At 48.3% G+C, this 27,803-nt stretch overlaps 4 protein-coding genes across 6 annotated transcripts; 1 reads left to right on the top strand and 3 right to left on the bottom strand.

Annotated features, from left to right (window-relative positions):
- Window positions 1–3,740: 3,740 nt before the first annotated feature.
- Window positions 3,741–5,917, bottom strand: LOC122375382. Of its 2 annotated transcripts, XM_043354736.1 has the most exons (3): window positions 5,592–5,917; window positions 4,620–4,737; window positions 3,741–4,217 (listed from the first exon to the last, which is right to left on the bottom strand). In XM_043354736.1, exons 2-3 carry the CDS (start codon window positions 4,705–4,707, stop codon window positions 3,913–3,915), a joined length of 393 nt encoding a protein of 130 aa, XP_043210671.1. In that variant the 5' UTR covers window positions 4,708–4,737; window positions 5,592–5,917; the 3' UTR covers window positions 3,741–3,912. The 2 variants fall into 2 exon arrangements, with proteins under 2 accessions (XP_043210671.1, XP_043210670.1); XM_043354735.1 differs by lacking the exon at window positions 5,592–5,917 and having other exon boundaries at window positions 4,620–4,993.
- Window positions 5,918–6,100: 183 nt separating this feature from the next.
- Window positions 6,101–10,060, top strand: LOC122375383 (folate receptor alpha-like). Of its 2 annotated transcripts, XR_006255385.1 has the most exons (4): window positions 6,103–6,566; window positions 7,656–7,819; window positions 8,166–8,243; window positions 8,969–10,060. XR_006255385.1 is itself a non-coding variant. In XM_043354737.1 (3 exons), exons 2-3 carry the CDS (start codon window positions 8,229–8,231, stop codon window positions 9,191–9,193), a joined length of 240 nt encoding a protein of 79 aa, XP_043210672.1. In that variant the 5' UTR covers window positions 6,101–6,566; window positions 8,166–8,228; the 3' UTR covers window positions 9,194–10,060. The 2 variants fall into 2 exon arrangements, 1 of the variants encoding a protein (XP_043210672.1); XM_043354737.1 differs by lacking the exon at window positions 7,656–7,819 and having other exon boundaries at window positions 6,101–6,566.
- A 463-nt stretch (window positions 10,061–10,523) lies between these two features.
- On the bottom strand, window positions 10,524–14,101 carry LOC122375385. The gene is made up of 3 exons (XM_043354739.1): window positions 14,057–14,101; window positions 13,432–13,506; window positions 10,524–11,432 (listed from the first exon to the last, which is right to left on the bottom strand). Exons 1-3 carry the CDS (start codon window positions 14,099–14,101, stop codon window positions 10,590–10,592), a joined length of 963 nt encoding a protein of 320 aa, XP_043210674.1. The 3' UTR covers window positions 10,524–10,589.
- A 5,894-nt stretch (window positions 14,102–19,995) lies between these two features.
- LOC122375386 (phospholipid hydroperoxide glutathione peroxidase-like) lies at window positions 19,996–20,476 on the bottom strand. Its single transcript, XM_043354740.1, is given in 3 exon segments — window positions 19,996–20,051; window positions 20,054–20,344; window positions 20,347–20,476. Coding segments are annotated over 3 exon segments (477 nt in total).
- Window positions 20,477–27,803: the final 7,327 nt, after the last annotated feature.

The raw sequence follows: 27,803 nt of genomic DNA on the forward strand, positions 1-27,803 counted from the left end.
GCGGCCGCCGGGTTAAAAGCAAAAAATAGGTATGATCGTCCTTAAAAAGCTGCGCTTCAGTGTTATCACCACATATAGGTACGCAGCTGACCAAAATGAGCCATATGGAACGTGCGTATGGTTCCCACACCAACGGAAGCAAGATAACAGAATATGAATGGAAGACTCTAATCCATTGTTCACATGAAATCTACCAGTCAATCTGGCCGTAAATCCTTATTTACACACAATGGGGTAGTCTTAAGATTGTCTGACACGTGATATGCGCTAATTTATGTTGCATGAACACAAAGCAGGCTATCCGAGCTTATTCTGATGATAAGCTAGCCCAAGGAAAGGAATTAGCAAGTTCAAACTGTCAGAAAAATACGGGGTCATATCAAACTTTTTACATATAGTATGAACTGTGCTCCCTTAAATGCCTGTTGGTGCGCCGGTCCTATGTAGTCCCCTGTAACACGCCCTTAATGTTGAGAAAAACAAACAGCTCGGGCCCTCGGAAACACATTTGACTAATACGAGTATGCAGTTGGTCATTTATTTCGATCCTGGGCCATGCATCACCTTCGCGCAGTTTGAACATAGCTGAATATCTGTATGAAGCACTAAAAGGGCCTTTTAGCGGAACGCCGCTTCACTTTTCGATTACATGTATAAATATGCACACAAAATGATGTGTACCCGTGTGATGCACACCCTCCCGATGTTCCAAACGATAGCTCTACCTATAGCTGCAGCGCCGTTTTCTGATATTCACTGAGTGAAATTGAGAAAACTGGCGGAATCCATGACGTAGACACAAACATACTTAAGTGTGCTCACAAGTCATTATTTCTCCTGGCATCGATGGCAGTAATGTCCTTTCTTTCGCCTTCTGTTACTGATATCGTTCCGGTGTTTCTCGAGCATTCAGACAGCTGCTAAGAAAACTTGGCCAATACGAGTGCGCTGGGAACACCGCGGGTGCCTGTTGATAACCAACTTCTCAGAAACAAACAATGCAGACGCTTCTGGGCGACCGTTGCAGGCGAGACAAGTTGAGGGCAAACTTACCTTTCAGCTGAATGCCTACAGCCTCAGCAACTCTTGTGCAACTCAGAAGGGTTTAATACCGCCGGCGAAGTCACTTGTAACGGCCTTGATATTGCCAAATATCATTAACGTCACATCATCATCATCTTAAAAAGTGATGGCAAATGATGGACATTTCTCAAGCATATCAACCGTATACTTAATGTACATACAATAAACACATTGGAAAGGCCTTCAACCCCTGCAATCGGGAGCCAGAACAACTTACTGGCGAAATGTGAGGTGTTACAACATTTTCTCATCCATCCAGCCATTGTGTTTTGTCAGCCCCATCCCCCTTCGCGACTCCCTATGGTCATAGATCCTCACCCCAACATCTTCAGCAAAACCGCACCAACCACCCCTGTGCAGCCAATCGCAAAACGGCTCCTAAATCTGCGAGACGAACACTATCGGCGGTCGCAAAGCACACCGTCACCGGTCCCCAGGGACGACGGCTGGCTTCGGCGGGCGCCGATCGCGTCCGGATGACGCCGCGCGTGAATCAGACGAGCGCGAGAGGGGACCGCGGATCGATTCCCAGCTCGCGGGGACAGCGGTGGACGCGACAGACCGACAGCAGGGTCGAAGGACACACGCGCTGTGACAGGAGCAGTGCCGAACACTCAATTGGTCGGCGAGCTTGTTTATGGAAGATATGACTCATATTCATTCTGATCAATCTTAGACCTCTCTATGCTAGGTACCTGTATACGGTTTGCAGAGATCTATGGATCAATGTATTTAACGTCGATATCCTAGCGCGATTTGTAAGTGCAAAATCTGATATAAGATGCTTTCTAGCAGTCACCCAACTCATCTTGCACACCCAATGCCCTTCAATCCTAAATGTTTGCCCCCGTTACTTGACTCGCAAGTCGCACATAATAATAGTCGGACGCTGTGACTGCACAAGTTTCACCGTCCTTGTGTGCGCCGACGTATCAAAATAGATTTTGTCATTCAGAACGGTGAATAACATCAGCTTCATTCACGACCGGTGGGACCGACATCCGTAAAGAGGAGAGCCACGACGTACACGACTGGGGAGGGTAGGGCTTCTTCCCTGCAGGTGGGGCGGTACAATCCGCTATGGAGCCGGGCCAGGGGCTTCGGTCTGAGGGTGTCGTGGGGTTTCCGGGGGTGGTTTTGCTGAGCACAGTGTGCTTACAAGCAGGCTGGGAGTGATATGGGGAGAAGACAACTTTAGTGGAAAATTCGAGGACGAAGTATTTCACGAGAAATCCCAAAGTCATTACGTGTATTTTTGTCCATCGTCAAAGGAAAACAGGGCAAAATTTACGTCATTTGTGAACAAGACAAAGCTTTCAGGATTTCGTGAGGTTCCGGACGCAGCTGTCATTTTCTCAGAAGTTCCTAATGATACTTCCCGCAGCATATTTTCATTTCGTCCGTATTGCGAAGCTCCGAGAGCGATAAATCATATAGCAACACAAGTGGAGCGTATAACGTGGACATAGCGCTGCCCAAATAGAGGAATGCAGACTTCTCGAAAAATCTTCGAAGCATCCCATCCTGCACAATGCTCACACGAATGTTACAAATATCCGAAAAAAAATGTTTTTGTATGTGTGAGCATTGTGGCACAATCTATAATATTCACATAGCACATCTAATGAGGAGGCAAGACGCTGTACAGTGTACACTTGGTCCAAGGTATTTCTGTTCATGTTCCGTCAATACGGAATAATCTTCTCATTTCTCGATAATTCTGACATTTTTTCAGCGATTGCTGTCCTATGCAGTAAGTGGGTAGGGATGAACACGTACGGGTGTGGGGCGAACCTCCCTCCCCATCACTGAAAAAAATGACACCGTATAAGGGATCAATTGACTCTGACGAAAAGTCCGCCCCACAGGGGGGTCACCATGAGTCCCTAGAGGGGAATCCTAACACCAAAATATGGTGTTCGACACCGTATACTGGTGTCCAGATGCAATAAAGGAGGGCGTCACGACTCCTTAAAAAGGTCGCGACTCCTTTCGAGTGACACCCTCCCGGAGAATCACTGACCCCTTGTTTTAGTGTCTGACGCCCCGCATAATGGCAGACTCCCTTGCGTGACACCCTTCATGAGAATCATTGACCCCTTTTCTTAGTGTCCGTCACCCCCTCATATGGTTTCGCGACTCCCGTTGCGTGACACCCTTCAGGAGAATCACTGACCCCTTTTCCTAGTGTCCGACATCCCCCCCCATATGGTGTCAGACTCCCCTGTTTCGGTGACACTACGTTCCGGTGTCTGATTTCTTCCTTAATGGCTCTCAAAATGGGCTCACTGACACGCATAATGTGGTAACATAATGAAATGAAAAATCCAAATATGCTAATAACGTTTTTATATTTTGATACCTAACATCTTTGGATTTTTCATTTCATGGAGATACCACATCATGGGTGTCGGTGAACCCATTTAGGGAGTCATTGAGGGAGACATCAAACACCGGAACGTGTGTCATCGAAACAGGGGAGCAAAACACGTGACGGCAAGTGACCGGGTCCCACCGCCCGGTCACTTGCCTCCCATCACATCTCCCACCATCACACGTGTCGTTCGGCCGATGCGCCCGCTCCCCCCCCCCCCCCACCCCCTAACCCGCCAAACCCGCCAACAACCGCCAAACCCGCCAACAGACACAGGAGTGGAAAACGGTCGTGTATTACAGCTGTACTCCTGTCAGCGGACCACACAATCTGCCATGGCGATGAACCTGCCTCTCACCTGTCCTGGGTCACTCGCAGTGGGCAAAAAAAAAAAATCAACCGACCCCCCTCCCCGCCTCCTTCATTGCCGGTCAGCGGCCGTCGCTAACGTCTCACTACTTGTAGATCTTATGAAGCACACGCTCCGTGACCTTTGTGACCTGCATGCGGAAGCCGCAAACTTTGTTGTACAGGACGGAACCCAGCCGCCGCCCATACCCTGAAGGGAATTTGGCGGCAAAGACCATGTGGGCCAGAACCCACAGGACCAGTTTCACGTCACCGTTGGCTTCAGGGATCAGCTGGGCTTCGTCCGATACGATGACGCCGGCGTCCACCATCCTGATGCCGACGTTTCTCCCAGCCAAGAGGACGTCGAGGTCTTCCCCCAGCAGGAATGCCAGATGCCAAATGGCACGATCTGACGAATGAAACGCAGTTGTTAACATTCATTCACACTAAATTTCATGACTTAGAACGTACACGGACGGAGCCTTGCCAATCCCGCGCCATTTCGCTTCAGAGCGTGATAGTGCATCTGGACGAAAACGAAACATTTTTGGACGATAACGAATTTCAAAGAGAGAGAGAGAGAGAGAGAGAGAGAGAGAGAGAGAGAGAGAGAGAGAGAGAGAGAGAGAGAGAGAGAGAGGGAGAGAGAGAGGGAGAGAGAGAGGGAGAGAGAGAGGGAGAGAGGAGAGAGAGAGAGAGAGAGAGAGAGAGAGAGAGAGAGAGAGAGAGAGAGAGAGAGAGAGAGAGAGAGAGAGAGAGAGAGAGAGAGAGAGAGAGTACGAAGAATCACAGAGGGCGTGCGCCTACTTACCATGCGGGCACCGATGTTCATTGCAGATGAGCTCCTTCAGCCTCTCCAGGTTACCCAGGGCCTTGCCCCGGAACGCTTCAGGTTCCATGCCTGTCAGAAGCTCCACTTCATCCCAGAACTGCAAATAAGGCGGAAAAAGAAGACATAAAACAGGGTATATACCTACCATTTTGTTAGTTGAAGGGTCACAGAAACGACAAACTTCAAGCTGGAGGTTATAATTACACAATTCTTTGTAGTGCTCAAACGTGCCTTACAGTAAAATAGCCACCTAACATGGGTTTTAAAATAGCGACATCCATCGCGTAGGTGATAAGTGAAAAACCTCTAGTGGTGCTCATAGGTGTCAATTTATATACTTTTGGGGGCCCTCGCCCCCCCCCCAATGGTGCTCTCGCCCCCCTCACTACATCTACACTTGTTGCGGCCAATTTAAGCGGCAGAGCACGAAATTCAGAAAAAGTGCAGGCAATTTCAATTGTTCGGCAAGTGCGTTAATATATTGAATCGGTGCACGATATTCGGCGTACATACTGCTGCATATTTCGGCGTAGTGCAAGCATAAATAACATTAGTGAAAACGATTCTAACCACACAATTCAGAACACGAATGCACTGCTTCTAAAATTAAATGCACTATATCTGAATATTATGCGCTAGGTAGGTATATCCGAATAGCCTGAACTCTGCCGAACTACCGATGCACTATGCCGTACTGTCGAAATTGGTCGGACTATTACCGAACTTCATGCACTAGTAACTATGTCTATAATTAGCAGTATAATGGTGTACAAACATGTCGTAACAGGGGAGTGATACGGTTTCTTTAACAATGATGGACAAACATTAATGATATAGAAAAGAAAGGAAATGATAAAGAATAGGAGCTGGAGCTGGAGACGTGGAAACGCTACCACGACTCAGCATCTATGAATTACTCACAACCTTAAACTGAACAGATCTGGTACTCACCGCCTGCTGAGGCTGACAGAATCTCCACTGACAGCGACGTCTGAGATGATGAGCTTGCTGTGGTTGTCCACTTCCGCTGGGGTGTCAACGTCCAGTAGCTCATCCGGCCACACTGCAGAGCACTGGCTCACCCTAACAGTCCCACAGCACCCTGGCTGTGGGACACCACAGCCACAGCAGTGGCTCACCCTCCCCCCCCCCCCCCACAGCAGCGCACAGACTACGGAAACACCACAGCAGGAATATTTTAAAATCTTGTTTTAACGCCGGCTAAAAAATAGGGGCCGAAATCGGGGGACTTTTCAGTTTTTTTTGGATCACCTTGACTGACCGTTAAAGGAAAAGGGCCACCTTTAACATGGGGATTGAAACTGAGATAGCCATCTTGTAGCCCGTGTCCGAAAACCTCTCCGTCTACCTCCTTACGGCCGATTTCGGCCTCCATTCGTAGTTATCGGCAATTTTAAAAGAAAATATGCCAGGAATGCGTTCTTATCCCAGGAATGCGTTCTTATCCGACAATACAGCCACCCGCGGCGAGGCTTTGGTTTTTAACCAATCAGCTTGCAGCAGTACTGATCAGGCACGGATCCCTGTACTAGCGAGCAGACCACGAGCAGTTGCGTTATTTTTCGTTGTCTGTTCTGGCAATCGGCCGGCGGATGAACATCCGCAATCGAATCTTGAAATCCGTCGCGCTGATTGGTGATGAGTTTCATGAGCTACTTTCATGAGGTCTATGAAAGTAAACCTATGCTATGCCCTGAACAGATGACATCTCGTTTGGTAGCCAATTGCTAAAATGCATTTTTATCTTACGCAAGGCAGTATACCATATTTTATACCGTGGCTCTGATCCGAAATCAGGGCATTTTTGTTCGAACAAATACCTATAATAACGATGAAGAAGTGCGTGATCCGCGGAGCAAACGACCTACGTCGGGTCGGGACTGATATGCGTGTGACTGTGCACAAGTAAGTACCTAGGTACCTAGGTAGGTACCTAAATTCTTATTTATTGCAATGGCTCTTCTATTACTTTTGTTTTCACAGAACTCTCCCCTGGATTAGCAAACCCTTTTGAACTGTTCAGGCTTTCACAACTGAAATGCCAGACTGGATAAAAAAACGCAAGTTATGCCGAATATGTCATGCGAAGTGGCGTGATTGCGGCGTTGCCCCGAAAATTTCATCGCACATCCAGCATAATTTTGCATGCGTCAAATTCAGCGCATGGTGGCAGCTGAATTTTTAGGCGCAGGGTGACCGCATGGCGCATAATGTTTATGCAAATGGCTGTCACCGAATTTTTTGACACGCTGTGGTCAATCTAGCAGCAGACTTGCCCTGCGGGCGCTGGCAGGTCTGAAGAGAGTCGGAACTTCCGGCCTGGGCCTTGTTTCACCTTAAGATTCTACAGTGTGCCACACAAATTGTGGTATTGGGTTTTCATGGGAACATTAACTAATTCAGACGCTCAGAAAGGGAAGAGCGTCTGACTCCGAGGCCCCGGAACGATCTGTCTGGTTGATATAGCCTTGGTCGGTAGATATGCACATGTGCTTTATGTAAAAGTGGCTTAATTTTGGTGCAAACAGGCACCCAACTTTCAGTGGAAATCATGCACTGGAATTTCAGCTCAAAATTGCTTGCTTCAAATTTTGGCGCATGAGGGGCTCACGGGCATCCGGCGTAGTGTATGGATGTTTTCCAGTCTGGCTGAAAGGCAGAACTCAGACACATTTATCCAGCCCTTCAAATCCCATTTCCTGGTTGTGGTAACACCTACCTTTCCATGGGGGTTTGGTTCATCTCTTGTCTACACAGTTTTCTTTCACTTATGTGCTGACAAGAAAAGGAAACTCACCAGAGCCCAGTTTCACCAAGTGCGGTAAACTCAATTTGGGGTAAACTACCAAACTACCCCACTACTTAACTACAAAAACTACCCCAAAATTAAGTTTACCGCACTTGGTGAAACTGGGCTCAGTGGAGCTATTCAGCTTAATACACAGAGTATGTGTTGCATGGACTAAGCATGTGTTGACCCTTTTTTACTTTTAGGTTCCCGCTTAAAAAAGAAGTACAGAGAAAAGTGGATGAGGGTGTGTGGCATGACCAATGAGCCAAGACCACATGACCACTTAAACTTAACAAGAAGTGCGCACCATGATAAGCACAGTCAAAAACGTTTGCGTCTAAAGAACAGTGCTGTGCCGGATCAGAATGTAAGTTATTTTTTAAAAGTGATGAAAATGCCTGCAAAGTTATCAAAAGACTTTGAATATTGTTTTTGTAACACTTCACTCTAAAGTTATTCCTAGTACCAGACATTACAGCTTTAGTGCAGAGTCTTTATTTGTGATATTTTTAGCCAAAAATTATTACTAGTACCGAGCCCTTACAGCTTTACAGCCCTAGTACCTTGCCCTTATTTTTTATATTTTTTAGCCATTTCAACCTAACCGAATATCTGTATGTTTGTATGTTATTGTTTTGATCTGTATTTTATGCTACCTCCCTATAGGTAAGTTTTATTAAAACATGTGGTAACGGTGTGCTGATTTTTTACAGATTCCGTATACGCCTTGGGTTGCTGTCGCTGCTCGGTCACCCACAGATGAAAGTGATCAAGAAATGGACATCACTCAGGTAAGATTCAAGCGTCCTTTATTTTACACATAATACACTAAGCAGTAGCACCCTAACCGCAACATATGGGAATGCATTGCCTGGTGGGTGCCTACTGCCTACCTGTATGCCAAGTTTCAGCTAAATCGCCCCAGTAATTACAGAGTTATTGAAATGGGAACAAATTCGGCACCTCTTCTTTTTGCATTTTGCACGTGCAGTGGGGGTCACTCACATAGATCAAGAGCATCCGACCTTTGGTTGAAGGGGTGCAGCTACCCTACAAAATTTACCGCAAGACCGCCCAAGCGGCTGCTGAGATGAGCCTCTCAAAATCACTTCTTTTGCAACTTTTGACAAATAACACCCTTGACTTTTCACGTGGCACGTGCCACGACGGTCCCTGTAATGTATCAAGAGTAGTCAATTACGGGGTAGAGGGAATAGGGCTAGCCAACAAAAAAAAAGACCGCAGGCCAATCGGTCCAGCGGTTGCTGAGATATAAGCCTCTCAAAAGCGTTACAGGCCGGGCCGGGTCGGGCCGCTCATACTGAGCTTTTTCCGTGATATTGAAAAGACTTCGCTTCGCTCGCTCGCTCGTAATTAACAATTCATGGTTGACTATATGGATTAAGCTAAGTGATTGCGCTCTATTAGCACACTATCTAAGTAGCCCTTAATTGCTGCCGGTGCGTGGACTGTGAAAGTGAGCCGAGCTGTGACGCAAACCGTGCGCCTTTTTCAGGTGTGGGATCACTCGTGGAAGTTCACGGCGGATACGGAGCCGTGCATGCAGCTCTGGTTCGATCCTGCTCAGGGAAGCCCCAATGACGCCGTGGCGCGCATCTGGGCTGAGCGGGTGGTGGCGGCCGGTGCGCGGGCGCTGCCGCGTGGCTGGTGGCCGCGGCCCTGGCGGCAGCGGCCCGCTCCTGACCCGGTCGCCCTGTGCCGAGCACAGAGCGCCGACTGAGGTCAGTCTTGTGATCGAGCTTCCGCGCCGGAGGTGGAACAGGTGGAGCTGGCGGTCACCTGCGCGGGCTCGGCGGCCTGTAAGCCGTGCCGAGACGAACCGCGACACTCTTGCTAGATCTGCACCCCATTGTAATCTTCTGTAGTCGATATTCGGTAGGTACTCAATGCTCATTTTTCTGATATTAGACGAGTGGCGGGTTTTGATGTTACATTGGAGACTGCTGTCTCGGGTGGCCCGACAGTGTTCGATTGTGGTGTAATGTAGATACATAGACGGGATGCCGCGGCTCGGATTCGTAGCTGGACTACCATGTGCCTGTCGATTGAGATGCTTTGCCTGGCGATTGAGATGATTCGGGGCGCGGCCCCACACTGACGCCATGGTGCAATGAGTGACTGGCGACAACTAAGCAATTATGTACTTTTGTAGAACACATGTTTTCATGGATACGAGAGGCAGTCCTTTTTTCGCTAGCAGTCATTTGGTTCACGATACTTTCGATACCGACAAATATGTTCGGGCGGCCGGTCCGTCCACAGCTAATGCGTGCTTGCCCGCCGATGCCTAACGGAGCGCTGTGCTGTCTACGCTCACTGGTCGCTGGCCCGAGAGCCGTTCGGTTGCTGCTGTTAAAACAGTTCTCACAAAAACACGCTGGCTGGCTGCCAGTTCTTCACCAATGAGAGGCCCAGTAGCATCAGCAGGTAGCATTGTTTAATATTACTATTCCATTTTGTTTACCCATATGTCCGACCTAGAGCCGACTGGTAAAAAGCGGCAACCGAGCAGCCCTCCGCAGCGCTGCAGATCATGTACGCTCGATTATACACAATATATGTGTCTTTCTTGCACACAGAGACATGACGTTTTGTAGAGCTTTTATATCGCTTGTGGCTGAAAGGAATATTGTACATTTTAGAGCTTTCATATACGCGAGAAAATATGGTGCAAAAAAACATTTATGAAGCCTGTTGAATTTTAAAGGTTGTTGGGGCATTTCACAGACTGTGTCGGTGAGCAGGGCAGCCCGGCCCCGGCCGCCGCCGCCGCCGCCTCCTTCACTGGTATGTGGCAGGGACGGAAGCTTCGTATTGATATACCGGGGTGCAACTCAAGCAGCATATCACCTATCAAACAACCTTCGGTTATGAAGTGAATGAAAACTAAATATTATGTATAACTGTGATCTTCGCTGCGGTGTTTCCAAAGTGGAGGAAGTACGGGGAGCTGGACCCGGACTCGATGAGCCCTCTACTACGGATCTGGGTCTTCGCAGCTGATCGTCTGTGAATGAGAGATCATATGATACCAATGCATACCGAACGGATCAAAAACAGTGCCATTATATATTTGCAATTCTACAGCTTTACGTAAGCCCATCCTAGTGAATGCATTAATACGCGTTGATTTGACAACTGACATCCGGTTGAAGGCGTTTTTTTTCGGCCAACAGCCGGCCAGCAGTTGTTGCAGGCCGGCCTCGTTCGGAAGCAGGTTCATTTTCCGACAGCCACTGCGTGCGGAAGCACTCTCTGATGGCGCGGACGGCGCGCGCCGGCTCCTGTTTCTGTAACGTGTAGAGGCGGGTGTCGAGCAGCTGGGCGCGTAGCGGGCGGTCCTCGAGCACGCGGAACGCGGCCGGCTGGCGCGGGTACAGGCGCTCCCTAAACAGTATGTATGTATGTATGTATGTATTGACGATCAAGAGCAATCGGCCCGAGTGGTGGCAGAGTCGAGCGTCGCGGCGCGGCAGAGCGCGCGGCCCGGCCGCCGTCTGTTCCAGCTCGGCGTCGGCGCGCCCCTCGGCGAACAGCAGGTGCAGCTGACGGTCGGCCAGGCAGAAGCCGCTGATGCCAGGTGTGCTGACGTCGCCGGGCCGGCGCGGCGCGGCGCCCTCGGCCGCCGCCGGGCTGGGCGGCTCGTTGAGCTGCTGGATGAGCTGCAGCACGCCGCTGCGCTGCAGGCCGCGCTGCGAGACGACGGCCAGCAGGCGGCCGTAGGCGCAGCGCGCCGGCGCCGGCCGCGGCAGCAGGTCCAGCGGCACGGCCAGCGACACGGAGACGGACAGCTGCGCCGCCGACTGCAGCAGCTGCAGCGGCCCGAACGGCGGCGGACACGTGCCGCGCTCAATGTCGGCCGCCGGAGAGGCAGCCGGTCCGGCCGGCACCGCTGTCAGCGGCACCTCCACACTGAGCAGACGCACGCCGCGCGTCAGGGCAGAGACGTCCACCACCACCTGCCGCGCACACAGAGGGCCGACAGTGGTGACAGCGCGCGGCGGGTCAGACCTCACAGTGGGGATAGCGGCAGCGGGTCAGACACCCTTATAGAACAGCACGGGGCGGAGCCGACAAAAGAGGACGAGGAGACGGTCATACAGCCGACTGAGGTCCGGGCACCGACTGACTCAAAGTGCTGAACATGTCACACATTTCTAAATGGCTTCTGTAGGACGGAATAGTGTCTCTTCCTTCCAAGGCTTACTTGCAGAATAATATGGAAAGACACAATTTTACAAGTTGTGTTTTTATGACATAAGTTCTTAATAACATTTCAACACGCAAACATCATACCTTGACAATTGTTCACGATGAAGATCATGCAGGAACATTTCATATTTAGTCACCCTTGATTATTTTGTTGATAGTGATGCGAAAGGCAAATTACCAAAGTATATATTTGCAATTATTTGAGTTAATAATTTCAACTTTTTTGTGTTGAAAATTGACTTTTGAAACAATAAAGGCAAATGAATTATCAGTGTCTGGAAAGGTGCAATGCTGTAAGCTTCTTATTACATTCTAATTTATATCTAAAGCTTTGTGATATCCAAACTCTCAGAAATAACCAAGGACGTAACCAAGGAGGGGGGAGGGGCACGGGAGCCATGCCCTCGTGCCCCTTCCCCCCTCGGTGATGGCGATTTTTTTTAAAAATAAAAACAGCTGTGACACACCCCCAAAATAGTGGGCCTAATCAGAGAAATTTTCCTTTTTTGGAGGGGGTACAACACTAGGCCACAACCTGTGACCCCCCCCCCCTGAGCAAAATCCTGGCTACGTGCCTGGAAATAACAAAGCACATCCTATCCTTTGATGTTGGACGCAAGAGCCAAGTTGCTACGCGCCCTAACCCATAACAACAACAACATCCTATCCTTTGATGCCACTTACCAGGAGCTTTGCGCACTACCAAACAGCCACCTTTGGGCCTTTGTTGTTCTTGTTTTGGGCATTGTCAGTGGTAACTGGAAATAATCAGACATGATGGTCAGAGTAGGGAATGTGACTACAACAAAAATCATTTCATTCCTATAAAATAGACATGATTTAATAGAAGACCTTCTTCTTAAGAAAGTGTGTCATGGATACCAGCTAATCTGTATGGTATTTATCTCCAGTATTATCATATAGGTATAACAATTATCACCACCCGCCACCATTGAATGTAGGTTTTAGGTTGTAGGTTGTAGGTGGTAGGTTGGGTATCGGTAAAGCTGGTGTCACCGTCAGCGCTAACCGGTAAATGTGTAGATAAAAGGAATCTTAAAAACAATCTAACCTAACTGTAACCTAACCTTACCTACTGACCTGCAACCTACCTACCCACAACCTACCAAACTAATATACGCTGACAGTGATGCCAGCTTTACCAATGCCGTACGTTGTAGGTTGTAGGTAAGGCTAGGTCAGGTAAGATTATGTTTCATTATATATTTACTGAGAAGACGGCTGAATGCTCTTGAGACGTGGCTATACATTTACATTTTGTAAGTAATTTTCAGGTTTCAATGAATATTTCCTAGTGGAATGTTTTGAAAACCATTCTAAATGATGACCTTTAGCATTCCATAGTACTTTAAAGCTAATTAACCACATCGCCAATGCTAGGTCACATTGCATGCCTACTTCCACCGGCAGCTCCATGGGATATATGATAGGCAGGGGTAAATGGAATATTTTTTATTAATATTCTTGAAGAAAATTATAGGCATGAAAAGAAGATGATCTGCCTTTGAGATTGATATGTGATGCCTACTTTGGAGGAACATAATCATAATAATTACACAATCATAAAAAATGCAATGTAACCAAACAGCCGCTTATGCCGCATAATGAGAATCAAGCGAATCACTGAGGACAAACAATTTCAAACCACCAAAACTATATTCTTGCTATTCACCAATAATCCTAAAATAGCGTTCCATGGCCATTATATCCATCTTTCACCCTTACCTTCGACAGATAACTAGCGCCACGGGCAGACACACGGGGCGACAAGTTGTTTACAACCGCTACAGTCCGACGAGTCTATCCTCCTCAAGGCTGATTGGCTTGAGTGTGACGTCATTGCTATGACATCATACAGTAGCTGCGGTAGAGAGTATAAACATAGTACCAATATGTTAAATAGTTTGAAATACTTTTTAGCGAATTATGCACTTCTGGCACCGGTTTTGAAAAGAAAATGGAAAATAATAATGTCAAAATAAAAACCAACGATATCTTCATATTTCAAGAAGGTGGCACTTTTCCTTTAAACCCGACCATCCTAATCGAAAATCTGTTGCGACGCCACTGCATTCAAACAGGATTTTCACAACTCTGCATACATGCAAAGCACCCTCTGTGATTTTCACAATAGGTACGACCCTGAACGTAGGCATCGCAATCGGCGCAAGTTCAAAACAGGGCCCGTATGGCGAAAACAGAAATGAAAACAAAAATAGGTAGGTACAATGCGACTTACCGATAGCTTGAGGAAGTCCAGAATATGTATGCAAACACCGAATATAAATGTAAAGGCCTATCGCCGCCCTCACCTACCCTCATCCGAGCGACGCCGAACGCGCGAGCGCACCGGACCAAGCTCCGCGCCGACTGAGACGCTCATGCGCCAGTTCATGCAGGAAGTCAGGGGGCGTCGAAGTCTAGTAGGAAAATCTGGCAATCCCCGGCGTGACGTAACGTCGGGGATGACCGACGGCACCTTGCACTGAAAGATACGGCAGAACGGCTATTTTTGAAAAATGATTTAAAATACTTGGGTGCTGTTATGACACATTAAACGCTTATCAGCATGTTCCTCATCATGTGATAAAGCCATATCCGTGGTCGAAAATAGCCGAGCCCCTCCCAATTTCCAAACATCGACCTTATAAGCAAAGAATGTAAGCGTAATCCTTAAGGGCGACTTTCCCTTACATATCCGTACATATGCGTCCTTATGGAAATCGGTAGTGTGGCGATAAGCGACGCGCGCGACATCTGTGGGGCGACTGTGGCGACACCTGGTGGCTGCTTTTCTGCTGTATGTAGGCATTGGGGTTTTACCAGATATGGTTCCTACTGCTACACCACTATGTTGACCCAATACTAGAAAGTTATTTTGTCCGTAAATGGCAAGCAAATTAAAAGTATATTTATAAAATTGCTTATAAATGATTACGAGATAATAATGAAGAAGTTTTGATTGATTAATTATTTAAATATTTAACCGTGAAACTATATTCTGGTAGGTTTAGTAGAAATTAGTCCGTGCAACCTTGTATTTAGGGCCTTGCAGGAAGTGACGTCACAGAGGCCTCTGACTCCACGGAAGGGTGCCAGCAAGGCCCTATAACAACAGGTTGGATGGAGTTTTCTACCAGAAATATACTAACATTTCTCACGTTGACCAATGTCAACCTGATATTCATTAAAAATAATTGAGTTTTGATGGATGGTTTTTGATTAACTTCGTTTTTTATAGACACAATTCTCATTATAATAAATTTAATTATATTATTCCTCTTTTGGATTCTTAAAAACTAGGATAGCTGAAACAAAGTTATAGTTGCAACTAAGTTTGCAAGACAACGTGTTCTATAACAATATTGGTATCATGGTTGCCATGGAGACCTGTTCAGATTCATTGGTTTGTTACGGGGTTGCTATAGAAACCTGAGTTCATAGAACAGTGCAAGCAAATACCGTTGCCTAGCAACCTCTTCGTCGGTGGCACCTCCGTCGCGCTGGGAGGGAACGCAGGGTGCCGGCACGCCGGGAGAAGATACCAGAATACAGAGTCAATAGCGCCGAAGCATCTCCAGTGCACGTGGACCAATCGGGAAGGGGTTGGCACCATTCGACGTAGCGATCCGCCGGAAAGACGGTGGTGTCCGTCACGTGAGACGATGCAGCCACGTGTTACGCGTCACTATCACGTGGCGCCACGTGGGGCTCTGCAAAAATATTCTGATGACATGGGTCAAACATATGGATGGCAGCCACTGGCGGATCCAGCTACCTGTCATGGGAGGGGCATTTTAGCGAAGGGGTAGGGTGCCCCTAAAACTAAAAACTCTTCGGATTTAGGCCACTATTTTTTGGGATTTGCCGAAATTTATCTTTAATTAAAAATACAAAAATATATTCAAATTGAGCCTCATGCCGTTTTGGCCCCCCCCCCCAAAAAAAATCATCGGAAATATGACCGAAGTTGACATTTGTATGTACCTGGAAGGAAAATTTAACTTTTTAATTAATTGAAGTTGGTTTTAAAACGATGTCCGATGTGTAAGCATGAGCATCCAATTTCGATCAGTGGTGGACGGCGCGCTCTGATTGGCTAACACTCGAGGTTAACCACCTTGTAAGGGGATCTGACTCCCTGTGAACGGGAAAGGGTGTCCCGACACCTTTTCCACATCGCCTTTCTGTGGAGTCGGACACCTTTACAAATCAGTCCAAAACACCTTGTAATGGGGTCCGACTCCCTGCGAACGGAAAAAGGTGTCCCGACACCTTTTCCACGAAGCCTTTCTGTGGAGTCGGACACCTTTACCAATCAGTCGGAATTTACAGGAAGGAGTCGCAACTCCCCCCGTCTGGAGTCGTGACACCGTCTCTTGGAGTCTTGGAATCAAGGGAGTCAGCCCGTTTGCCCCATGGGGAGTCGCGACACCTTCAGGACAACACCAGTTCTTGGTGTCGGACACCATATATTGAGATCGACCTCTCCAAATTTTGGAGTTTGAACCCAAATTTAGAGATCACTGACACCTGTAAGAGGAGTCAGATGTAATGTGGGGTGTCAAAATTTTTATCAGTCAAAATTTTTATCTCTGCAACCATCCTGTGTGTGTGTGTGTGCACACACACACACACAGGATGGTTGCAGAGACTATTGCCGTGCAGGTAGATTCCTCGACGGAGATTGATCATGGCACTCACTCACCACGACGACAGGCACGGTTTGTAGTGAGATAATTATACCTTTGAATGCATGTTATGTAAAATCCTGCTACGTAGTTTCAGACCTGAGGCGCGGGCTGTTACAGATCAAAGCTCGCATATACTTTGCTGGAATTTGGAACTAATGTTTTATGGTAGAACATTTTCCAGTCGTCAGTTTCCATGCTATTTAAAGTTCTCAGATTTTGATTCTTTGTAGCAAACGCGTACCGTCTTTCCATTCTTTGTTCGTACGCCACTTCAATCGACGCACATCCGCCAAACGACTGCGTTTGAGCTTCCCGGTGGTACCACATCCCTACCTTATGACATGCCCAATGTCAGGACCACGCATAGCGCCCCCGCTTATTTCGGAAGATTCCCTCGGGCCACACGGCCCAATTCCATGCAATCACTTGAACGTCGGAAACGGGCGTGACATAATTCGATTTAGTTGTAACGGCAGCCAAAAGGCCCGTGACATTTATTGGTCCCCCGAGTGTTATAGTCGGCGATGGCGTCCACCGGCGACTGTAGCTCGCCCGACTGAGACAAAGAACACTTCTGACTAGCGGAAGCACATTTTCCATCCACTGGGTGTCGACAGATGAGCTTGAGACAATTCCAGAAGCGTGCGCAATATAAAATTTTAATTTTGCCGAGAAGGCAAGTGTAAAGAATAGAAGACAAAGAGTGAATAGCCAGTGGCGGCTTCTATTAGACGGCCGGACGTGGGCCAAGTATTTAATAAGTGGGTGATTGCAGCCCCCTCCCTGCATCCGGCGCTCCACCAAGGGTCACAGTAATCTCTCCTAGTCCTGACCAGCACGAGTCGGTTTCTAGCACTTCCCATGTAGGAGGTCCGACCGTTCCACTTCAAGCAGCACAAGATTAATAGCCATGCCACTGTATGTGAGGTCACCCTTCAAAACTTTTTTCCTACCCTCACATCATGTCCCCCTTCAGCTTTGTTTCGCCACAACCACCTGGCACCTGCTAGTTAGTGATCTAGATCATAATCAGGCAATAAAAAACACATGTGAATACAATTGAAGTCAACCTAGATAGTCGCGTAAAAACTATGTTTATTTCGGTGGATATAAATGGGAAGTTCAAATATTTCGTGTATACGTAAGTGTAAGTTTTTATGCGAGCCCGCCAATGCTCATAAGTGAAATTCAACACCGCTCTGTGTTCGGCGCTTATTTGCACGTTAATTGTTTCTTACAACACTGCAGCTTTCATGATAACATCTAACTAACGCATTTCCACCTGCCTTTGCTGCTGCCACCCAGCCTCAAAGTAACCTCCATTGCCCTGCATGCAGCACCGCATCCAGCATGAACACCCCACCCACCCCACACTCCCAAACCCTTACCCCTCCCCGGGAGTGACTCACAGTCTTCGACCCCCTCCTCCCTGCTTCTGCCAGACGACGGCAAATATTCAGAACACTGGATAGGAGGCATACTGATAGCCAACCAATAATGGCAAGACGCCAGCCACGTCCGGAGGGTAGGCGGCAAATTCTTGCGCGGTATGGCCGGAGCGGAAGTGCCCCCATGAGGGTGTGGTGTGTTCGTTATGAAAGCAATGCGCATATCGGAGAGTATGACAGATGGAGCCGAGATGCTGAGAAGCACGCGGGATAAGGTGGGGAGACTGGTATACAGCCTGATGACGTATCGTCGTATCGGGAGGTGGACTGCTGCCTTATGTGATTTTTGGTTGTGTGAATTTTGGAATGTTGAGCATCTGCACTCTGCAGTAGTGTTTGCTGCTTATGTATTTCATTCATCGATCGTTCTTTACAATGAAATTCCCTTCACTTCAGCTACGCAAAGCATCAACACCCCCGAATCCATTTAAATCCACTCCAACCCCCATCGCTGTTGCTTGCCTCCATCAAACTTTGTTCGACTTTAATAACCTCTGCCCGGCTCCAATACTGTGCGTGACCAATTAGATGGCAGGCGTCACGTTGGGTGCGTGCCTCCACCTCGTGCTAGCCGTCCACAACTCCCCTGCCGCGGGCACCAGCCCTCAGCCCCGACACCCTATCCACCGCCGGTCACTGGCCGCACAAACCACGTGACACACACAGACATATCACCGGCCGGTCCATTGGTCACTGGTCGGAGAGGTCACATGACCCGCCCACATCTGTCTCCGGAAGGCAGATCACGTGATACGGCCCGGTCACTGGCCACTGAGATCACGTGACTCGATACGCTGACCGGAAACAGATCGATGGACAATCGTTGCGCTGGCGCTCGTGGCACGTGCGTTGGTTGGTGGATCGAGATGATCAGAGCAAAGCAAGACAGAACCATCGGCTGTTTTCAGAGATGGCGCTATTACGAATATGCTATATGCTGCATAACTTTCCGAGTTTATGGTGAAAAAGAAAATGATCGCATGGGCAGACCATTGATTACGGAGCGAGCGAAGCGAGCGGTCTCATACTGAATTAAGGGAAAATCCTGAGTATGAGCGGCCGGCCGGCCGGCCGGCCGGCCGTGGGGACGCTCTTCAAAAGCTAATATCTTAGGAACGGGACATCCGATTGACAAGCGGTCTTCTTTACTGAATGTCACTTGGACGTAAAAGTTATGTGGTGTGATGGCCACCATGCGTTCTTGCCAACTGCCGCACGTGGCGCGTGGTAAAGTTGGACATTTTTTAAGAACCCCCAAAATTGCAACCTCAATAACGGCACAACGGTTGGGCCGATTGAATTGAAACTCGGTACACAGTTAGGTCTCCATCAGATAATTCATCTGCATGTGTTAAGGTTGGGGTGCTACAGCACGTGCGCACGTGCAGGGGCGCTCCAGATCTCGAGAACGGCCTGGCCGATTGCGCTCAAATTTGGTACACGGTTGGGGACCAGTTAGTAGGGTGCCGTGCAAAAGTCAGTTTGGGCCCCGCTTGCGCGTGCGCACGTGCAGTGTGCCGCTTCCAGATCTCGAGAACGGCTGGGCCGATTGCGCTGAAATTTGGCACATCGCTAAAGACCGATTAGTAGGGTGCAGTGCACAAGTTAGTTGGAGGTACCCCCTCGCAATTTCGCACGTGCAAGGCCCATCCTCTCGCTCGCTCCGTTGGTCGCCCAAAAGGCGTTTTACTGGTTAAGCAGGAAACGGGGACAATTATTAACCGAGCGCAATTATGAATGAGCCATTCCATTGAAAATAAGTTTTGGCTAGCTTAAACCTCATCTTAATGTTGGTATGAGGAAAATACTTCAAGACATCGGTATTTGCTGCTTACAACACGGGGACCGTATCAAAGAACAAAGACATCGCTCCTGTAACAGCCAGAATATCAGGAGCACAATTACCAAGCAGCCTATACGTTTACTTTTAACGCTTTGACTTTTCATCCGGGAATCCTTTAAACAGCCGTTTACCTTGAGAGTATCTCGAGTGGAGGTCCCCAGCCGCCGCTGCTACCCCGTCCGCCTCTCCTCGGTCTCGGCCGACCTGCGGCGCGGGTTTCCAGTCGAGACGTCATCCGACGGGCGGGGCGGCGGCGGCGGCGGCGGCGGCGGCGCGGCCCCTCAGGTCACTCAGAGCAGCTTCTTCACAGCATCCTCAACAGCAGGGATCGGTCATCGCCGGGCCCGAACCGCGCCACGGCTGGCCCTTGCGGTCCACCACAAATTTGGCAAAGTTCCACTTGATGAAGTTGCCCAGCGTCCCTCTCTGCTTGCTCTTCAGGTACACCCACAGTGGATCCGTTCCAGAGCCATTCACCTTAATCTTGGTGAACACGTCGAACTTGACACCGTACCCCGCGACGAACTTCTTGATGTCGTTCGGCGTGCCCGGCTCCTGGTTATCAAACTGATTGCACGGGAAGGCCAGGATTCTGAGACCCTGCTCTCTGTAGGTATCGTACAGCTGGACCAACTGCCGGTAGTTGGTCGGGTCTTGCCTCATTTGGAGGCCACGTTGACGATAATGCACACCTGGCCTTCATACTTGGAGAGCGGCACCTCGTTGCCGTCAATGTCGAGGCACGTGAAGTCGTAGATGGAAGCGGCATCCTTGGATAAAGCCATCAGATGGAGAGGCGATGATGGGCGTTGGACAGCATGCAGCGTGGAGAATCAGGCGTGGCCACGTCAGCGGCAAATTTGGAATTCGCACGATTCAGTGTCTAGAATGTTTCGAAAATAAGCAGGTGTGTAAGCATGCGAACTGCGTCCAAATCAATTAAAAAATTCTTCGAACCTCCTGAGTCGTAGCAATGCTATGTTAAACGCATGACAGAAAGCACCAAAGCTCAGATTGCGTGCCTTAGTTCTCGTCTGCTCCTCCTTCGAACTGGCGTCGCCCTGGCCTCTGATCTATTATTCACAATGTACGGCGCCGACGTTTTAGCGGCTGCCGACCCAGGGAGGGGGCTCACGCACAGGCAGGGGAGAGGCAGAACTTTACATCGTCCAGTGGGGACGCACGAGACGTGATGAACGCCAAATCAATGCCGCGTCGAAGGCACACAGGGCGAAACAATGGCTCGCACTTGGCGTGATCGTTGGGAGCTTTACTATTCGATGAATCGGACTATCGTGGAGAGGAGGGGAGGAAAGTTATGGAGAGGCGTTTTGCTGAAACACGTTTTAGGGGAAAAAAGAATGAATTAGCGCCTGGCAATTTCCGAGTCGGATTGTCAGGTTAAAATTGGGAACATGTTATGGAATGATACACTAGTGGTAGTTATATAATCATAGCGTGACGAGAAACTGTGAAGATATTCATGATATTTGTTTTAACTCCCCAGCCCAATGTGATGTGGGCGTTCTACCGACTTGACCGTATATTTTCAAACAGCTTATGACGATGGTGAACCTCCTTTATAGCTCACGGATGTCATGATGAGTTCAATTATACTCGGTGCATATAACTTCGCCATGGTGCGAGTCATTGTTTCGCCCTGCTGCTCCTTCAATAAAGCATCGATTTGACGTTCATATACATTATACATCAAGCCATCTGGAGTTAACTTGACCGTTTTACGATTTTGTTTACTATGCATACCTATCCCACTTGAAATAAATACGCCAGCGCTGCACGAATACCTATTCCGAAGAAGTTTTTGTGCAGCATGAGTGAAAAGTAAACACGGGAAGCCTATCTTTTTATCTCATTTCTTGTCATATAACAATACAATACCATCAAATTCGTGTTCGTGCCTTGATAAACTCAACACCCTTTGTCATCCTGTCGCTCTGTGTAAGCGTGGCCGGCACAGTTGACGAAGGACCGACAGGCAGCCCTAATCGCCTCGCTCTTTGTATCGCCGCGGGCCAATAGCTCCGGCACGGCGCGTCCCCAGTTGAATGGTCTAATCAGACGGTGTGCCGAGATCAGAGATGAAAGCTCGCCCTCCCAGCTCTGCGCAGCACTAATGACAGGCTGCCGCGCTCGGCCCGGGGTGGTGATGTCCCGACTGATTCTCCCATCCCCGACCGGCCGACAATCAGTTTCTGCTTTGATGGCAGGTGACCACACTTCCTCCCTGCTCTGTAAAGGCCAAAGGGATTGTGTTTGTGGGAGAGGTTGTCCACCGGCCATAGGATAGGCCATTGATATAATGGCATAGAGGGGAGGTTTTATCTGCAGTGGATGAGCCGAATTCGTAAGATAATTGGGGATAATTGTTTCATCGTTTCTCTGGGAACGATAAAACATTATGCGATAACGCATTATAAAATTCAATAATCCTGCACCAAGGATCACATTCCAAGAGATTAGGACGTCTATGTAGGTGCACGCCACTCTGAAGAGTATTGTCTAACAAAATAGGTTCATTTTCTTGGTCGGATGATACAGATTACAGGACCATCGGTTCAGGCAAAGATGTGGGCGTGAAAAAAAAAAACTGAGAATATGCAGCCATTCGACCCTCAGGCCTCAACTCTCATTCACTGCCTTACGGTACTCCCTGTGCGAGCATTAGCTCACCATTGATTCTTCATTATCGGCTAGATGAGACCCCAGTGGCACGGAGCAATCCTGTTTACCCTGTCCCTTCCTCCCAATCTCACCCACACACAACCTCCTCACTTCATATATACGAGTATGAAGCTGAATGAAGTACGAAGTCTCGTAGTATGAAGATATATCTCGTAGTAGGGAGATATTCATAGCTTTCTGCATCTGATTGTTTTCACCCACACAGCAGTCAGCCGAATGTTGTTCGGTCAAACGGTTCTCCCACACATGACACAGGATGCAAATGCTGCCGAAAAATGGACGATGCAATCGACGAGTCACTCATATCACCCTGACAAAGATAATGAAAATCAAACAGTCTGCAGCAGGCAGCGTTCATCCAGAGGGGGAAGCATAACGAGACTCGCGGATGAATTCATACGGCGATATATGGGTCATGAGTCGAGGGGTGCGGAGCCGGAGCCGGAGCTGCAGAGCTGGAGCCGCCGGAGCCGGCACATTTTGCCCGGAGCCGGAGCCGGAGCCGGAGCCGCTATGACGTTTCACCTGGAGCCGGAGCCGGAGCCGGAGCCGATTTTTTCCGAAGCCGGAGCCGGAGCCGGAGCTGTCTGAAATTTCCACGGCCATAGGGGATGTACTGAGTCGGAGCCGGAGCCGGAGCCGGAGCCGCCGGACCATTTTACTCGGAGCCGTTGCCGGAGCCTGAGTCGCCATGACATTTCATCCGGAGCTGGAACCGGAGCTGGAGCCGTTTTTTTTCTCCGGAGCCGGAGCCGGAACCGGAGCCGTCTGAAATTTTCACGTCTCCGCATCCCTTGCCATGACCCGCGCCCGTGTGTATATTCCGTGTCGGATTAAATGGCACAATACCACGACGGAAGCAACGACAAAACAATGTGTCGTTATCTGGATAAACAAATGACTTTTTATGCAAACAACTCATCATCTCGTCAGTTCTATTGTTCCGTTAGTCCAATAATGCAACTCTGGCCATTTGCACAAGCGTTCATGAATTTTGACTGGATGATGTGAATATGTTGAATTAAACATGACATAAGAATTTAGCATAATTTAAGCTGCATTCATGCCATTCACTGTGCTTAACTAGTAGTCTGCGCACATATACCAACAAATACCTACTCTTATCCTGTAAATGCGGCACACTTAAGCGAAGGTCACCTGATAATTGGTTACATTCAGGTGAGAATTACAACTGATAAGTTTTTATTATTTACGAAAAAGCCAAAGGATAAGAGTCAGAGAAGTGAATGCTTCATTATGACTTCAAGTAGATACATCTCGGTGATGTCATGTCAGTTCTGTCACAACTAACGCGAAGCTCTGCCGACGCTTACATTTTGTCTCAATCAAAACTAGGCCAGCCACGTTCCCAAAAACGACAACCACCAGTCATGTATAGAAAAAGCCACCCTTCCCTTCTTAGAACTCTTGGTCCTGCCCTTGAGGCGGACCAATGTCGGGTCACGGCTGTGGTCGCCGACTGCCCCGGAGATGAAATGGTATGTCAACTGCTTCGCGAGCGCGGGCTAATTCGCGCAATGGCAGCGAATTTATGAAAATGAACACGGTTTCATAACGAGGACGGCTTGATTATGTGAGGCAAGTACGTGAACAAATGTCGCATTGTGTTCACGATAACAACCATGTGAGCGAAATGACTTTTTGTCGACTAAGCTGGCTGGGAAAATATAAGCCTATGTAAATTTCACATTGCGCTTTGACTGCAAAAGAATGAACTTGATGAGGCGGATTAATAGGAATCTTATCTGTCTGGCGTCAAAAATGTAAGTCAGCCCCGTTCTGCAATTCGGCTTACCACCCTGACTGAGGTTGGTGCGACCACTTGATGTGTTTTTTTTGCACTTTATTGGAATGCGTTTATCCAGATCTTTCGACATCAACCGCATTTTCAGGTCAGTGCAGGTCACTGACCTATGGTGTCATAAGTGAACCTCTGCACGGTTCTAACATGTTGCAACTTCACAACGTCCTCAGTGCCAGAGGAGCTTTCACAGGGAGATGAAATTCACAGGACCTGGTATCCTCCAGAAGCCTCACAACTTATGTATCTCGTTTTTTATCAATGTCACATGTGGTCAGGTCGCTCACGTGACCTCGCAAGAGGTCACGTCGCAAGAGGAAGTATGGAAACTGTTTTTTGGCGCCGGGAAGTGCTTTGTGCTTTGACCTGACTCTGACCTGAAGTCAAAACCTTATGTGGGTTCTCCCAAACGAAAAGCATAATATCCGACGTGCCTGAGCCAGGTGCCAATCACGTGCCACCACGGTTAACACGATGGTGCCAAAATCGTGACTCTGCGACCATTTTTGGCAAAGCTATTCACCAAAAACCGAGCCCCTACGTAACGTCATTTGACCTGAGGTCAGTGATCACTGATTCACCTGAGGCCTTAAAATTGGTTACCATGCGTGTCGCAAAGGGGCACTTTTTCGCGAGGCTCTAGCTCGACCAGGGGCGAAATGACCCCTCCCCCATGTGTGGCAAACCGATGAGCTCGGTGAGGGTCAACTCCGAAGTTTTATTCAAAATTTCAACTTACTTTTAGCGACTGACCTGAGCTTGACCCGAAGCAAACATTTTAAGATTACGCCTTCCAAACAAAAAAGCAAAGGGATGTAGGGACAGCAAACGTTTTAAGAGATATTATTTGTAAGATCAAAGATGTGTGTCCGATTATGCAGCACGCGGCTCAGAAGGCCTTGCCAAGTTTAATAAGTTATGAGTACAATAAAGCAAATGAGCGTAACTAAATAAGGCGTAGCATCTCCTGGCTATTATGCCCCCATAACATGACCATCATGACGCTTATTGCTGGTTCAGTATGATTGATAGTGCTAATTTAGATGACACGCATGCATTTAACCATTATTCTGCACTTAGCGTGACGCATTTACGCAGTATGCAGCATTTAGCCACTGTCAAATATCGTAGCAGAAGTGCTATTTTGAATGCATTAATTTGTGCTACTGTTTCATTGCTTAAGCAAAATAAAGCAGCATGGCGTTTCATTGCATTTTTAACTAAAGCCATCGAATTGTGTTTGAGGAGGTACTTTAGGCTGCTGATTACGCTGATTATAACTCACCTGTTTAACTTACCCGTTGGGTTTCCATAGAAGTACAAAAAGTAACCGTCTGTACCTACATTTCTCCTTGCATATTAATAATCACAAATAGGACAGTGAAGTGTCGACACTTGCCATGCATCTGTCAACACTGATGCCATTCGCTTGAAGCATTGTGACAACTTGTACTCCTGTACGAACTGCCCCTGAATGCAGAATAAGTCTGCAGATCGCATGTTATACTGCATGTTTATTGCAAGTCAGACAAACTCTATTCGTTTGAATTGCGTTTTTCTATTGAAAAAAAAACAAAACAAACGGAGCAATATAACTGTATGTGTATGTAGATTCGTTCGCATGAGTAGCCATCGAGGTCGACGAGACATCCAATATATTTAAGCCTATAAACTGTGACCCATGTGTCGTATGCATTCTACCACAATGTAAATACTAAATGGTTAACATTATATGTATACATTCATTGGAAATGAACCACCACCAGACGGAGGCAAAATAACGCGCTCGTCTTTAGGTTACATCATATCATGCTGAACATCCGTGCATGCTTCAATCTTGGTCCAATCTAGCGCTGAACCAGGTTCCGGACTTCCTTTTCAGATTTCGTGTTCCTACTTTTGTATACAACGTCGGACAATGTCAACATCGTGTTCGCACGCCTAACATGGTACCGATGTGCCTTGTTTTGGTGTATCCGACCCAGATATTGCGATTATGCAACCGTACAGCGCAGCGCAGTAGCGATGCGGTTCCTTTGATATCTTGGGAAGACACAAACAGAGTTTTGATAACGTTACACAAAAATACCGCCACTAAAATTTTACGAAGTCCTGGTAAGCTGCAATGGATTCAGACACCAAGACGATCCGAAAAACAGCCGACTTATTTTCCTTCCGGCAATGGTAGCTCCACAGTCCAACGTTTCCGAGACTTCCGTTGAAAATAGCCACTCGGCAAGCTATCGATTATCCCAGCTCCTTCGCCACTAGCCACTACTTTGCCACTAACCTCCACCGATAAGCTGCGAGCTCTCTGCAGGCCATTATGGGCCGTTTGCCGGTGCCTAGTTGACCAATAAGCTCTCGCTTTTAGCCTTTATTGCTGCTAACGGCAGTCCGGCGAGAACAGGCGGCACTGTGCGCGGTCTGCCGGTGGGCGCAGATGAGTCAACTTCGGCCGACAAGTTGGGCCATTTTCAGACCGCACGGTGTGACCTGTCGGTTAGCTGAGCCTGCCCTCTCCGGCTGTGGTAATCTGGCACTGTTCGTTATGGGTGCTGAGGCTGGGCACCGTGTGACGACGGGTAGAGGCGAGCCCCATGTGCTAGTCCACACGGAAAGCGGGGCAATGCGTCTTGGTTAGTCATCATTGACGGCGCTCTTAGTTAACATTGTGATAGATGATGCATCAACAACAATGCATCGATAGTTTTCCTTCTTTTCCTGATCATTGAAACACTTTGTAGCAAACAAGACTCAAGGGCCAACTTGTGCGTGGGATAAAACGTGGAACTATACAGCTTTAAATAAGTTTTATTGCCGATTGTCCATGCTCGATTACGCTAGCGTCATCATGAAATTCCCAATGCATCCACTTTCCGTCAGCCTCCTCTTTCTCGCTTCTTTCATACCACATCCTTCACGCTGAGCATCGCTCAGTGTGAAGGACATTTGACACTGAACCTTGCTTCAGTGCCGCCTATGCCGAAATACCTTTACCTATTTCTAGCAAGTCGAGAACACGCCGCGCCGCCGGCTTGTGGCGTTTACAGAGAGGGGTGACGGGAGCGGGTAGAGCAGCAGCTGGCCTGTCTCGATGACGCCGGATGACGCCCGATGGCGGACCGATGACGGACCGATGACGTGCCAGTGACGCCGCAGATGACGGATCAGGGCTCCTTCGACACCCGAAGAAGGCGAAACAGGGGTGCGAATAAGGCGAGGCTTTGGAGGCAGAGGAGGGAGATGGGGAGAGAGAGAGAGAGAGAGAGAGAGATAGAGAGATAGAGAGAAAGAGAGATAGAGATATAGAGAGAGAGAGAGAGAGAGAGAGAGAGAGAGAGAGAGAGAGAGAGAGAGAGAGAGAGAGAGAGAGAGAGAGAGAGGAGAGAGAGAGAGAGAGAGAGAGAGAGAGAGAGAGAGAGAGAGAGAAGGAGAGGAGGACTGAGGAGCTTCGTTCTAAGACAGCCAGCCAGTCGTACTTGATTAATGACCAATACAATGCGAATGCCGCATTCAGATGCACCAAGCATGTTACGATTACGGAATCCAAAGCAAATTTGTCCTTAAGACCTCATCATGTGAGT

Source organism: Amphibalanus amphitrite, unplaced genomic scaffold (genome assembly GCF_019059575.1).
Source record: "Amphibalanus amphitrite isolate SeventyFive unplaced genomic scaffold, NRLGWU_Aamphi_draft 001829F_arrow, whole genome shotgun sequence".
NCBI lineage: Eukaryota > Metazoa > Arthropoda > Thecostraca > Balanomorpha > Balanidae > Amphibalanus > Amphibalanus amphitrite.